The sequence below is a fragment of the Camarhynchus parvulus genome, chromosome 2 (assembly GCF_901933205.1).
Source record: "Camarhynchus parvulus chromosome 2, STF_HiC, whole genome shotgun sequence".
Classification (NCBI taxonomy): Eukaryota; Metazoa; Chordata; class Aves; order Passeriformes; family Thraupidae; genus Camarhynchus; species Camarhynchus parvulus.
In genome coordinates, this window is record NC_044572.1 from 102922763 (window position 1) to 102938381 (window position 15619).

Consider the following 15619-nt stretch of genomic DNA (forward strand, 5'->3'; position numbering starts at 1 on the left):
GGTGGGCCAAAGGGATTGTGGGAAGAAGAAGGGGTGAGTGGGGGCTGAAACACGGCTGCGCCATTTTGTACTCCGCCATGCGGCCAACAGCATTATGCATGCCCACCATGTGGTACCACCATTTTGGGAATGGGGGAGGACAGCAGCATTGGCAGCACCAGGCACCCCCCTATGATTGCCGGAAACACCACTTTCTCTCAGTTCAGGGGGAGGGTTTGGGCTTGGGGACAGGGGAAACTGCAGGTGATTTCCTCTGGCTTTCCTTTTGAATCTCTTTGTGAAAACTCTCTCAGAAAAAACAGAAAAACAGGAAAAAAACGGAGACACTGTTTCTCCCCCCTAGCCAGCGCTTGCCCTCTAACCCACCCCAACCGGGATTTAACTAGAAAAGGGAAAGTGCGGAAAAGACAAAAAACAAAGGCAAAACAACCCCAGACTGGAAACAACGACCCCCAAGACCCCAAACGAGGGTACAAAAGAGGTTAAAGGCGGCCGGGCTACCCTGCGTAGCACCCAACCACCCCCTTTCGTTCAACCCCAAACCACCCCACCCACCCCCCCCACCCAGCACCCCCCCCCCCCCAAACGCCGAAAGCCAACCGCAAAACGAAAATCCAGGCAGCTCCCCCCGCCGCCTCTGCGGGAGGCTTGCTGTTTACGTAACCCGCGCGGCTTTTAACAGGGCAAGCAGCAGCTGCTGGGCACCCCCACCACGTGGCTGCCACGTGGTCGGCTGGAGCTCCTCCGTGCCGGGTGCCGGCGCCGCTCTGGGACCTCGCTCCCGGCGAAAACACCAGCGGCAAAGAGTCTGCCCCCCGCCCGCGCTGCCGCAGCGGTGGAACGCGCGGATCTCGCCTGCCGCTCCCCAGCAGCAGCGCCGCGCGGCCCGGGCTCGCCGCGGGCGGAACGCTGCTGGAGCCCCGAAACCGCGCACGGGCACGCCGGAGTGGCGGAGCCGCGGCCGCCGCGCAACCGCGGGAGGACCGCAAATCCTCTTCAGGACTGGATTTTCCTACACCGGGAGCGCCCCCACCCTCTGAGGTCCCCCCTAACAGCCGGGTACTCACCCCGTGGGACTGGGCTGTAGCTGTGGTGGCTGTAAAAAGTTCCTCGCCGAACCGGTCCCTCGGCGCGGGCGGTGCGTCACCTCGGCTGCCAGCAAAATGACAAAAGGCAGAGGAAGGTGAATTCCCAAAGCTAACGTAATCCACTAGTGGGGAGTACAGCCTCTTCGTGGTCGTCTGGGTGACAAACACGTTGGGAGCCACCTGCTACCCGTGGGTTTCGGGCTTATATGAATCCAATCCGGCCAGCACGAATCCAAGCCCAGCACGGAACCAGCATAGACGAAGGACAAAAAGACAAGGAGCTCTTCCTCCACGTGGGGTGTAGGTATCCGTTTATTAGCTTGAGACAGGACGTGAGGTGATGCAGCCACCCAGGTGAAGCAAGAGACCCCAGACCGCCTGCTATGGGGTTTTGTCCAGGGAGAGGGGGGGGAAAAGAGGACCGTGGCCAATGGGGAGGGACCACCCATGGGACAGCCCACCGAACCAGGTATGGGAGGGGACAGCTAGATGCAATACAACACTGTGTTGCTGACCCTAACCCAAAGCTTGCTTCTTCTCGAAGAAAAGATTCTCATGAAAAAAGAACTTCAAGTTGTAAAAAATGATTGTTAAAAAACCTTTCTGAGTCATGCTTACAAGCACTTCAGCTGTCACACAAGTTTCTTCTGAAACCTGTGTGTTCTCCTTAAGAATAACTCTAATGTCAACAGTATAATATTGAAGGAAATGAAATTACTTAGTTGAAAGGGAATTTAAAACATTTACTGAGGTTTTGCTCAAGATAAAAGTTTTTGGTTTAAAGCAACAAATTTGCATATATAATACTCTGTAGTACAAGACTTGCCAATAGATTGTTCAGAGATAAGAATGTCTTTGCAGCAACTTCTTTATTTCTGTGATGCTGTTATTGTATTGGAGAAAATTCATTGCTGCTGCCTAAGACAAGGACTCTGGAGATTAGATACATGGGATTCCAAGCTCTCTTACACAAAACTTAATTAACACAGGAGACAATATTTCTGAATGTAAATCTCAGTATTTAACTTGGGTTTATGGTTAATATAGCCTCTATGTTGCTATTTCTTTTTTGCAGCCCATATTTCTGCAATTTGCAAGAGGCAAAGTGGAAAAAATAATGCAATTCTACAGTTAAATGTAGTTCAAATTTGAAGAAATTCTTGCCAAATTTGTACTGTCTTTCCCAAAAAGCCAAAATACTTCGAGGGGTAATGTGGAGACAATAAGGGTTACTCAAATAAATTAGGAAAATCAAAAGACTTTGTTTTCATCCATATGAAAAGAATGGTGTAGAAAAAAAAAAGAATCCTCAAATTCTTTCAATTTTCTAGAAGTAGAAAGGGTTGAATTGAAATGCTGTATCTAAATGACCTGAGTAGTAGAGTGTTTGCTTGAAACCAGAATGGACACACAAATCCAAATGCAGACAAAATTTTTCAGCCAAGAATTGATGATTGCATATCAGTGAATATTACCATCAAATATAAATTTATGCATAATGGATATAGTTTTGCAGATAAACACCATTAAGCCCAACAGGAAAACTCAAATATTAAGTTTTTATTTAGGTTACTTCTTATTTTTATCTAAAGTAGCTTCTGGTAAACTTATAGATATTGCAAAATTTAAGTCTCATCCTTTCTTGTAGTCACAGTAGAGGAAAGAGTTCATGAAGCTTTGGTGTTGACATGCAGTTAGTGCTATGTGAGGAATTTATCATGACGAAAGCACTACAGAAGGACTAGGAACTAGGTAACCTGCAGGACCTTGACCTGGACCCAGTTCTGTGACATTGAAGCCTTGCTTGAGTGGAAAACACTCCCAGGGTGTGAACACAGGCAGTTTGAAGGAGCCACAGCTTGATTTTTTCAGGATGGTGAAAAATTTTCCCTCTGCAAGCAGCCCATCCCCCACATATCAAGTCTCCTTCACACAACAGCTTGAGGGTGTACAGGGAGCAAAATGAAAACTGGCAAAATCAAGAGCAAGTATGGAAGTTGCTGCTCTGCTGGTTGCAGTTGGCCAAAGGTGCAAACCTCTGGGCTCCCAAAAGAAAGGGCGTCGCACCACGGAGAGCTTTCCTCTTCACACCCAGCCCTCCCCACCAGTTTGTGGGGCTGTCTCTAGCCAAGCACTTCTTCTTTGGCTTCAGCAGAGGCAGGAAAAGTGACATGTGCTGCTACCCTTGAGGCTCTGTTCAGGTGAGGGATATATGTCTCCCACAAGCCGATGTTGTGGCCACACATCCTCTTCCCCATCCAGCCCTTGGGGGCTGCCAGCATGGGCAGGTTGCTCCTGTGGGAAACCTGGCTCCTGGCTCCTTCTTCCACAGCAGTGCTCCATCCTCTGTGTGCTTCTGAGAAGCTTTGAGTCAGATCTGCCAAAGCTGCTTATAGAACTACAGGGCTGTTGAACAGGGCTGCTGGATTAAATTAGTTTAACTCTTTTTTGTGGAAGCTCAGTGATTTGCCTTTGCTCAAACTTTCACTGCTTTTCCATGTGTCTGGCAGCATTGTCTCCTGTCTAGCAGTATCTATAATCCCATTGCGCCCATTGTGTCACAGACAGATTATCTGCCACCAGAAGGGCCAGACACCTGCTTAGAGGGAAAACAGAAGTTACTGGTGTGGCTCAGGCATTTGCATGTATTTTGCAGGTCAGGCAAAACAGCAAAGAGGACGTGGTGTAATTCAGGTGTACCAAGCAAAGGGAGGAATAATGCCTTTCTAACTTGCCATTAATTGGGCTTCCAGTGAGAGCTAATGCTCTTCTGAGCAACACTGTAACCAGGATCTGGACAAGGCTGAGTAAATAGTACGCTTCCAGAAACATTAGCAGACCATGATCCTGGCACTGCTCATCCTTTGGTTTATTATAGGTGAGGGTTAAGAAACTGGATTCCAGATGTCATACCCAAGCATGGAAATTGTTTTAATGAGACCTGCCATGTGGAAACAATTCCCCTTCAAATGAAATTGTTGTGGAAACTGTGTCAGGGAATATTGCCAGCAATATTGCCTGGGCTTGTGACAAACCTGTCAGCAACTTAAAATTAATATAGTCACCAGAGAGCATTTCTCATTTTTAGAGGCTGAATTTAAAGAGCTCTTTGCTGAAATTTTTTTTTCTTTTCTATAACTGGGTTTGCCAATCCTCTATCTCCTATTTACAGTAAATTAAAATACTGCTTATTAGGAAAAAAAACAGCTGCTAAAAATAGAGCCTGGAAAAGGCTTTGTAGCTAATGGAGCTTCTCCAGTAAGTACAGCTGGTGCAACCATTGTGTATACCATCATCTCTTTCTGCTTAGTACAAGATACATGGTTTTGTAGAGGTGTAAAAGAGCTTATATGTGCCTTTTTATACAGGAGTGACATAACTAAAGAATAGGGTGTTGTGGTCTGCTTCCAGAATACATTTCTACATCCACTGGGTGCAGACTGTCTTTGGGCAGTGTGGGAAACCTGTCCCTTCAAGCACAGAAACAAGGGCAGTGCCAACATATTCTCTGTCTGAGGATAAGGCATCAAGACAGAACAAAAAATCTGTTTGGGAGTTGCAGATGCCCTGCACAATGTTTTCTTTCACTCCTCTTTAGGCTAGAGGGAAAAGCTAATAGCATCTGGTTTTTACATCTTTACAGAACGATGCCTGTGCCTTTTACAACACTAATGAAAAACTAGGAAAAGGCTGGCATTGACATTTTAACATGCTGGAAACCACCCTGAAGTAAGGACAGTAGGCTTAGGTCACCAACCTTGATAAACCTGTACAGATAATATCTGACCTGGGAAAAAAAATATACATATGCTAGCTGGGCATATCAGATGAGGCTGAAAGATGTTAAAAGGTCATGGTACTGTTCCTCCCTATGAAACTAGAGAGCACTGATACCCTGCTCTTGCTCGTCTGGGGAGATTCTGTTCCACATATCAGGTAAAAGGTTGGAACGTTTTAAAATAAAGGGCAAGATTTTAGAATCTGGTTCAAGAAACAGAGTCCTCCTTTGGGCCACCTAAATAATGGTTTTAGGCAGGATTTTGTTTTTGTGTTGCACAGGAAGAAATAGTAACAACACAGGAAAACAGGGACATAAACCTCACGACAGAATAGTGTTTATCCTATTCTCTCAAGCAAAGAGCTCCATTTGAATTTGTGTTTCTCCTAGCCTCCATCTAGCTCTGCCAGAACAGTAGCAAATGATAGAATTTAGAAAGGAGAAACATTTTCTGCTGCTTCAAATTTATTAATTTAATCTCTTGGTTTATGCAGTGTAATTCTAAAGAACATTTTGGAGTGACTCTAGGTATCCCTCTGAAAACATCATCTGGGTGCTCTGGTAAGGTCATGAAGGTGAGATATTCAACTTCAAACATGTGGAGTGTTTGAGTGGAAAAACAGCCTCCGAACAAACAGAACCTGTAGCAATTTATCCTTGCCTTTTCAAATAGTTTTAGAGAGATATAAATGAAAGATAGGAAACCCCCACTGCCATACAGGAAAGATATCAACAAAATGCCTAGCAGGGAGTGATGGGAGCTGCTATATATGCCTCCCATTAATTCCCTGAATGAATGCGTAATCTGGACCTTAAATGAAAAATAAACTAACTGCAAGGCCAAACTCTCCTTTAGGAATAACATGTTTGTCTGGATTTAACAGTGCTGTAAATGCCTGAGCTGAAATTTTCACCACATTTCAAATACATTTATGAAAATAAAAACTTCTAGACATTTTAACTGAAGTTCAATTGATACTGTGATCCGTCTTGATCTAGAAACAACTAGGAATTAAGTGGCCTTCTAACAGCTTCAGCCTAAAGCTCTGAGGAAATCTAATGGCTGTCAGAGTCAAAATTCCAGGTTTGACCCATTTTTAAATAGGACAGGAATAAAAGTCACCTGCTAAGTAAAGATCTGCAGCTCCTTATAGACTCTAGTTCAATTAAGAAAAGTAATGAAAATAATTTGCCTTTGATGTTTCTTATCCCTTATTTGATGAATTCTCCCAGTGCATTTGTGGTATGCTGTAGTGATTGCACCACATCATTGTCCAGCCCAGGAGTAAGGCCACTGCACACCTATTTCAATGTGTCTCTCTCTTCCTTTTTATTTTATTCTGCTTGGACTGTTCCCGAGTGATTTCTGCTTGAATTTCTGTCCCTAAAGCTGGATCTGCCTCTCTTGTACTCCGTCCCTGGCTGTCCTGGGCAGTGCCTGGTGTCAAAACCCAGAGCCCTCAGCATCTCTCTCCTGTAGATGTGGTCTGTGCCTGAGCTGACCCAGTGGTGCCTGACATGGAAAACCCTTGGCCCCAGTCCTGCAGGGTGTGCCACAGTCCCTCACTGGCTGTGCCTTCTTTTGTGTGGAAAGCAGGTTACAGGGAGAGGAGGAAGGAAGGAAGGAGAAGCAGTGCATCATTGCTTCTACCCCCTGTACTGAGTGTCTCTCGGCAGAAGTGCTGCAGGCTTGGTGATGGTGGCACCTGGGGAGCACAGAGGAATTACATTAAGACAGAGAGCTAGAGAATGGGAGACTAATTTAACAGGAACTGGGTAGGCAGAGAACTCAGTCTGGGCAAAGGGATGGACACAAAGAAATAAAGGAAGGAAAGATGGGAGAATGAAAGTGATCCTTGTTATCTCAAACACACTCTCAGTGGATAGATTACTAGCACGTATTTTGGAAACTAAGCACTCCTTGTGTTGGTGGTGGTACTTTTGCCGGGATACAGCCTAAGGAAAACATTAGCCCAAGGATATAGTATTGTATTACATTATGCATGTAAAGCATTCCCAGGGGCCCAGTGTTAGCATGGGTTTTGATATATGTGTCCAGCATGCTGTGTGGAGACACCAGTGTAAGGTATCCAGGGTGTGGGAAGCAGGTTATCCCTGACAGAGGCACATGCTAGGGCTAACAAGCCTTGCTGAGAAACCATCATTCTGCTCCTGTATCTACTCATGTAAGCAGGGAGCTCAGACTGGGTAGAAAATCTCTTGACCAGAAGCAGACTCACATGTGATTTTCTTTATTAAAGGCTGACAAATAATTAGCATGTTCCATAGATCTGTCAATTAGAGATGTGTTGCTTTGGCCAAGGAGGACCAGATGTTTCAAGCTTTGTTTGCACAATTTGTAACTATGTTAAAAATTAACCTAAAGTGATTGCCTCAAAGTGCTTCATGCTCTTCAGAATCCCTCCCTGGCTGGTGAGGACAGGGTAGGGGTGGAAGCTCTTCCTCCTTTTCAGTCATCCTCCATTTATCTGTGCTATGTTAAATGGTGCTACTTCTCTCAACTCTTCCCATTGGAGTGGTATGGGAGAGCAGTGGGAATGGCAACACTGCTTTCTGAGCAATGCAGTGCCCTACAATTTATGTAGAGAGACTTAAACAATCTTCCCAAGTCCCAACCCTAATGCTATTAAAAGTACATTGCTACCAGGTATATTGCTTGCTCCATCTATTCAGATTTAATACCAAGGAGCATAAGTGGTATGTTTGTAATGATGGGGTTGTCAAAAGTACACTTAGTTATGAGTTTAATAACTCTGAAACTATGGCTATTAAAAATTATAAATTCTTGATTACAAAACAAGACAGCAAAAAGTTGCAGTACTTTGATTGTATTTTGAGTGCTTCTTAACAGCTGTTTTCCTGATTTTAACAATATACTTTTTATTTCAGACTGAAAAATTCCAACTTAATGATAGAAGATCAATCCTATAAGATGAGTCCCAAAGCAAAGAGGGCAAAACAGAGTTTGATATCAGAGGACAAAGAGAATGAAGCCTTAGACTACTCAGTGCCCATATTTACAGGAAGGTATGTTCATTTTCATTTTGTTTGGTATCTTATTTCTGACATTTTATTAACAAAATATAAAATAAAAAATCCATTCATCTGTCTTTACACTCATGGATCTTATGGTGATAATTTGCACTTCATATGAGTGATAAAAAGAGAGAGGTAAACTGACTGGCAGAAAACTGGACATTGATCATCCAGAGCCAGGACAAATGAACCTACGTGTCTGGACTTTGTTTTGAACACATTGTCAGGACCACTTTCTATGAAATGAAAATATAATTAGAACCCTGCCTACTGAGAACCTGGCAAGCATGTTGTCCACATTATTTAGCTTATTCTTTTGGTTTGAAGATTTGTTCTGTAATCAAATCTCTCTTACCAAGCATTAAACATAGAAACAATGAAACAATGTGCTAATATCTTGTCCTGGCACGGGGAAAACCTGGAATAAAACCAAATGCTTTCTCAAATCCATTGTAATGATTCATCCTGATCTCACGTGTTGGTGGTATTTATTGCATGGTTACTACTGATGTAATACATCTTACTGCAGCACTGTTCTCAGTAAAGCCGAATGTGAACTTTATGTGGAAGCCAGAACCAGCAGCAGCAAAGAGGCTCTCCTGCCCTTTTTGGGGTATGGCCTAGTGATTTTAGTAGGAGTCTCCAGCAGTTCCAGCATAGTCACTTGTCCAGATTAATACATACAGGGGTGTAGTGTGGAAAACTTGCTCCTGGTTAGAGGCCAGGAAAAAATTTTCTTCCCACCTGCAGTTGAAGAGAAACTTCCCTTCAACTTGTCTTCCCTCTGCAGCACAGCATTTTTCAGGGGACGCATCCAAGTTGCCTCTGGGAGCCAGTGTTTCTCTGTCTACTGCTTCACCAACACCCAAAGGCACTTCTGCTTTATATCCAAACTTGTGGTTTCATGTGAACTAAGTTCCAGCTTTTCCGTGGAGGATGTTATTGCTCTGGCCTTTTGAGCATTTGTGGTGCTTTTGTGATGAGAACAGTAGCTTTGTTTTTTATTTACTCCCTCCCACTGTCTCAGAGTAATTTTTTCTCACCCCTTGTACATTCCTGTGTTGGTTTCACTGCTCTTTGATCCAGCCAACATTATAAAACACACTGCTGCCCTTTTAAAAAATTGCTTTGGAGTTTCATCTGTATCTTTTGTGATAGAAACATATAAAAATGTGACAGTCTCACGCAAAACTTGAGATAACATATTCTCAAGGCTTCTCACTACTTTTGCCTCTCAGCCAGTGTTTATATTTATGTGGCAGATTTGCAGCTCACCGTCATCTGTCTCCCATGCCCTCAAGCAGAAATATCCTTCCTTTTTATTGTATGTTGAGTCTGCACAAGTAAAATTTTTAGTATTGGGCAATAGTCGAAAAACACAACTGTTGATTAGTACTTAGCTTTTTTACAGGCCTCTGTGATCTAAGCACAACATGTTAACATCTCAACAAATATTAAGAAATAATTTCATTTATTTTATTTTTCAATGCATACAGTAATCTCTAACTCAATGTGACAGTGTGTAGCTTCATTTATTTGTGTCTGTAAAATATTTTGGGGTCCTGTTTGGGCTTCTACATTAAAAGGTTAAAAGGTACTATCAATTTTTTTTGTTGGTGGTGGTTTTTTGGGTTTCTTGTTTTTTTTGTTTTTGTTTTTTTTTTTTTTTTGTTTGTTTTTTTTTTTTTTTTTTTTTTGGTGTCAATCTTACTTTTTGCTTATGGCAATTCAGAAAGCTGTGTGTGCTTTTCTGCCACTGAAATGACCCAAACATTTTAAATTTTGGTTTGGGATTTTTAAAATTTTTTAAAAATTATTTAAAAAGAGCATATGATGACTGTTGAGTGCTTAACTGAAAATGGCATGAAATGGTATCTGGTTTAGGCTTTTCACTGTTGGCATCATGCTCATGACCACATGCCGAGACTGTGGAAGTTACATGCCACATTCCTCTCAGATATTTATTTTTGTTTGAAAGATAACAGCTGAAGCCCATTGAAGCATGTGCATGCTATATGTCATTCCCAAATTCCCCAGTGAAATTGATGTGTTGTTTCCCATGGGCAGAGAGCTGTTAAAAGGAATAGTTATTTATAAAGGTCATCTCTGGGGTTTGTTGGAGCTGGGTGACCTTCAGCGATGTGTCACCATTTCCATTATTTGGTTCTACTTCAGAGCCCTCAGGTTCTGCTGTAGAAAAAATACTTTCCTCAGATTATTCACTTGGAAACTGATCCTTTTAAACACCTTTTCAACACCTGGGCTAATCCTTACAAGAGAAAATTGTGGACAGCCTGACAGTATTTTAGACAGTAAAACACCCAGAGCTTGATGTAATGCCATAAGTGCTGAAGTTGCTGAATGTGGCTCATGAACTATTTGCAATCTCTAATAAGCCTATGCCAAAGGAATGTAGATGGCACATACCCTTAAAATTATATTTTGCCTGTGCCATTTGGGGTTGGATCTGTTTGAAAATTATTTTCTACTGAAACCTTTGAGACTTGACTGTAAAATCTGCTCTTAAATGGTACAGTTTGCTGGTTTAGTGCATTTGCCATTCCAGAGAACATATTTCTCTTTGACCTGGGAAGATTATAACAGGGAGAAATTATTAGAAAAGCTAAATATTTAATGCTGTTGATCAAAAGCATCTGGGGATTACAACTGCAGACGACTAGGATCAGTTCTATTTTAGTCAGAGGATATTGATCAGCTCCCAAAAGATGCTTAGTGTCTTGAGGAACCAGTCCATACTGTGAAGTTGCTGAGATCGTAACTAATGTAATTAAGGAGGAAATAGTATCAGTTTGCCTTTGAAGAAAAATGCCATGGATTCATTTAAAATGACTGTAGGAAGCTATATTCATATTCATTATACTGATTTTTTCAAAAAATCTCTTCCATTTATCTGCAGCTTCAGGTGATATTTGTGGGGACAGCTGATGGCCTAAGTGGAGGGAATCTATCATTCCACTGATTTCTTAAGGATCATCCTCTTAAAGCAGACTAAAACACAGGAAGTTGAGTTTCAGGGTGGTCAAAGCTCTATGCTGTTAAGTAAGATTTTTAGTCTTTTCAACAGTTGTTAAATATAATTAAGTTAACAGCATTCTGCTGCTTGACTTCTTGCATCTCACCAAACTGACTTCATATGTAAGGGGCTGGACACTTAATTCTGAACTTAAATTCAATTTTTTTTAGTATCAAGATGTGCTATCAGATGCATAATATTGTCTATCTTAAAAAAAAAAAAATCTTCCTTCTATTTTTTGCTTTGTTTCATGATAAAAGAGAGGCTATGCTTGGGTGCACTCTAGAAACAGAGGTGATTTTTCTATAGTGCTTGCAAGATGGCACTTAATGAGAACTTAAACAGAGTTTTTTTTCAGTCTGCTATCTAATGTTCCCTTACAGTAACTAAATTCAGCAGGAGGATATTGATGCTTCTTCTTAAGTCAAGGAACTCTCATTGTGCATGCACCACTACAGCAGCTGTAATGTCCTGGCAGTGCCAAACCAGTATGGTTTCAAAAGTACATCCACATGTGAGAGTGGAAACAGGATTGCAGCCACTGAGAGCTCTTTGTGTCTTACCGCTGTACAAAGCCTGAAGAGGAGGCTGCAAGAAAATCCATAGTTATCTTCCTGAAAGACAATATAGAATGGAATTTATATAGCATATACAAATTATATAGCATATATAGCAATATTGGATGGATTTTTCTATGAACAAAGAGAACTTTTTGTTGTCTACAGTTATATAGGTCGGATGGGGGGGTTAATAATTCATGAATGAGGACATTGATTGTCATACAGCTACAATTATCTCTTGCCCCTTTGGCAGTGCTGTTACAAACACTGCAGCTGTAAGTTAATACCTTGAATATCTGTGGTGGTGCCTTACACTCATCTTTATAGTGATGGAAATAAAAAGCCACAGCAGGATAATGTTTAAACTGAAAATGTGCATGGCATATCTAGAAGGAGAGGCCCTGAACATGGCCATGACTTTGGACAGTAAAATACTCAGTCTTTCTGCAGAATCTCTTCCATGTTTCTGCTGGGAATACATATGAGAGTGTTGTAGCAGAAGGGTGTTGGCCACTATACTGGCTGATTTGGTAGCAAGTAGAAATGGAACATGTTCTCAGCATTTTCCAATGGGATTCTGCTTTCTAAAAATTCTTTCAGACAAGTGAATATCAGTGGTATCACAGACACTGAAGAAGAGAGAATTAAAGAAAGCGCTGCATATGTTGCCAAGAGGAACCTTTTTGCCACAGGGGAAGGAGTTAGTGTCAGCAAGGTGGCCAAGACAACTTCTGAAGAGGAACATCACGAAAAAAAGTCAAGGAAAGTGGCGATCCGGGAGTCTGCTGAACGTGTAGCCATGAAGAAAACGGTAAAAGATTAGAAATTAATGTTTAAGCTGGAAAACAAAAATAGTCTTTTTTTGTTTGGTGTTTGTAAAGTGCCTAGCACACCAGTGCCCTGATTTAATCCATGGACAATCACAATAATGGTAGTAATAAACCCAAGTATTTTTAATGGAAATCTCTTGAACCTGTCCAGTACTGAGAAACCATTGTAAGGAAAACTGGTATTGCCCTGTTTATAAAAGTCCTCTTTTAATAATCTGAATACAGGGACCTGGAATTCTCCATACATTTGAAAGTTAGGGCAGAAAAGAAATGATTATTTTTGCAGAAAGCGAGATTTATACCATATTAGTTTTTTCTGGCTCTGTGGATAGTCAAGCAGTTGAACCCGTTACCTTGGGAGGATGAAAGATCCTGTCAGGAGAAAAGGTCTGAAAGCAGTTCTGTCAGAGATGATCTAGGCATAGAGAGCTTAGATCTTTAGATCTAGACCCTAGAGCCTAGGGTCCTTGGTCTAGCCTTTAGAGCCTAGATCTTGTGCATCACAGCACAAGTACAGAAGACATCTGAGCTTTAGGCCTATTTCATCCTCCACTCTGTATTTAAAATAATACGTAATTAAATGTGGAATATTATTTTAGTTAGAATAGTTTTGAGAAGAAAAGCCCTTTAAAATCAAATCTCGTTATTTTGGAAGGACAACTTCCGGAAAATGAAAACTTTATTTTCTGTGTCCAGGTGAGATAAGCGCATTAACTGTGTCTGAATGTTTAAATAAAAATTGCTGGGGGTTTTGCCTTTTTCTTTCTTTTTTTTTGTTTTGGTTTGTTTGTTTGTTTGTTTGTTTTTGAGGTTTTTTGTTTGGTTTGGTTTGGTAATAATTTGCCCTTCTAACTGCTGCTATAATTTGAACTTCTAACTGCTGCTATAATCAAGTGTATAAAAAATGTTTCTTTTCCAGCTAGAAGAGACTCAGGCATTCCATAGAAAGTTGAATCAAGATAAACTCTTACATGCTCCTGAGTTTATCATTGAGCCTCGTTCCCACACCATCTGGGAAAAGGAAAATGTTAGATTTAATTGTTCTGTGGCTGGCTGGCCAGAACCCCGTGTTACATGGTAAGTTTGTATCCCTGGCACTGAAAGCCACCACTTAACCAGAATCTGAAGTTATCTTAGTAAATGTAGTAATTTTTCTGGAAAGTTATAAGTTAAAATAAAAAAAAAATCAGGTACTGATGGCAGGCCTGTCAAACAGGTTTCACTTCACATTGTACAGAAAAAGAGCAAAATATTAAAATGAAGTAATAATAATAACAGCACAGATAATTATATAATTATTATAATAAATCAACTAATAGAATAATATTTAAAATATTTGTGTAACAGCACTAGGAATAAATAGACTTTTTTTCTATTTGGTAGGGACATCAACTGTATTTCTTCTGTCGATGATTAGGGAAAAATAGCAGATTAATTTATCATACTATCTTTGATAATGTTTTCCAAATACTTGAGTTTAGTTCTACAAATTACACTAACATCCCTGAAGCATTAAAGCAGGCTTTGGTCAAGAGCAAACTTTTTGGCAGCTGAGCAGTTATAGTGCTGAATCTCCATGAAATAGAAATCCCTTGATGATGCTGTGAAATCTCAGTAATGATGATGTGTTCATAGCAGACACATTGTCAGTGTTTGGAGTCAGTGACTTCAGGTAGATCTGGAACCATCCAAATAAAATGAAAACTTTGGAAGTATTGGAAAATTTTGCGGAATATGCTGAGTTGGAAGGGAAACATCTACTATATCATAATGTTATGTAATAATCATATATTGAAATTTGCTACTTGAATTGTGTAAAGGACTCTACATTTATTTAGGTCTTTAAACCCTTATACTCAGGGCTTGTCAAAAATTGCTATTAAGAGGTATATTAATAGGCCAGAGCTGAGTCCACAAAGTCACTGATCTCTCTCCTGGGACTCTGATAGCCAGGCTCTGCATGGACACAATTTTCCCATCCTGTAAGGGTTACAAGTGCCCTGTGTTCACATTCCACCTGGAGAGGATTCCAGACAAAGCCTTCAGATGTGGTCTCAGCTGGATATAAGCAATGGTCAGCTATGCTCATGGCTGTAGTCCAGCTCTGTAACCTGAATCCTATCCAAGAATTCAAGAGCTGTGTCATTTTCACTTTGGTTGAGATTCACCTTATCCCCAAAACCTGACATGGTTAAACTGAGCCTTCAGCTGTCTGTCTTTGCCCTCACTGTGAACCAGCCTTTCATCTAAGTGCTAAATGTGGATGGTGGAAATTAATACATCGTTTTACTGTACATCTGAATTCCAAAGGGATTTCAGTTTGCCACAGGCTACTAATGGAAAAAAAAAAGGAAAAAGAGATCACATCCTTTTCAGCAGGTGTCTTTGCTCTAAGATATAGAACAGTGCTGACCTGGATCTGTCAGCTTTCATTCAGCCTTTCTAACAAAATGTCAGTAGAATATTGCAAACAGTCATTCTTTCTATAAGCAATGAAGACCTTTTCATGCTGTGCCTGAAAAACTATAAAGCTTTATGGACTTGCTCTAAAGAAAACCTGCCTGATGCAGCTGTTCTGACTTCCCTGGAAAAAAAAGCATATGGAAAGCCCAGGACATTTGAAACCAGTAGCAGAAAGCATAAATTATCAGTGCCTAATGACAGTGAGAGGTTGCAGTCCCACATTAGCTAATGACTTGGCTGCTCTGGAATTTGCATTTCCAGAAATAACAAGTGGTCCTTCTAACATAGAAGGAACATAAGTCCCATTCTTTCTATAGATGAATATAAATAAACAAAAATTGAATCAATTACTTTTTACTAACCTGATAATGAAGACAAAAGAAGTGAAAGTCTTCTTGCTGCTGTCATGACCCAGTAAAAGCTTGTTTCTGCATAGCACCCCATGTTACCAAACAACTTTGCTGCTATAGGATCCAAAAGTTGCCCAGCCCTTTAGAGAAAATTTAAAGATACTGTGGAGCTAAGTCCTGTTTACACAATTTCATATGCCCTGGAAAGAACTGATGGCATTATTCTATTTTCTAAAATATTTTATACGCTAGAAGTAATATAAAGATGCCCTGATGTTCCCAGGCAGTTCAGTCTGGGGGGCACCAGCTCACAGATGAGGTGAGGTGTGGTGGTGAATGTATTACTCTTGCTGGGTTCATGTATTATTCATTGCCTAAGCCAGGATAATAGAGTAATGAGGTCAGGCATCTCTGCAAACGATTGATGTGCAGAATAGAGAGTACTGCCCTGCACTGAGT

At 41.1% G+C, this 15619-nt stretch overlaps 1 protein-coding gene across 3 annotated transcripts in view; it reads left to right on the forward strand.

Annotated features, from left to right (window-relative positions):
• Positions 1–15619, forward strand: part of MYOM1 (myomesin 1) — a 76599-nt gene that overhangs the window by 9661 nt on the left and 51319 nt on the right. For all 3 annotated transcript variants that reach the window (XM_030943428.1, XM_030943426.1, XM_030943427.1), the window contains exons 3-5: positions 7777–7914; positions 12118–12328; positions 13267–13424. In XM_030943428.1, coding sequence (XP_030799288.1) covers positions 7777–7914; positions 12118–12328; positions 13267–13424 — 507 coding nt within the window. The remainder of the gene's footprint in view (positions 1–7776; positions 7915–12117; positions 12329–13266; positions 13425–15619) is intronic.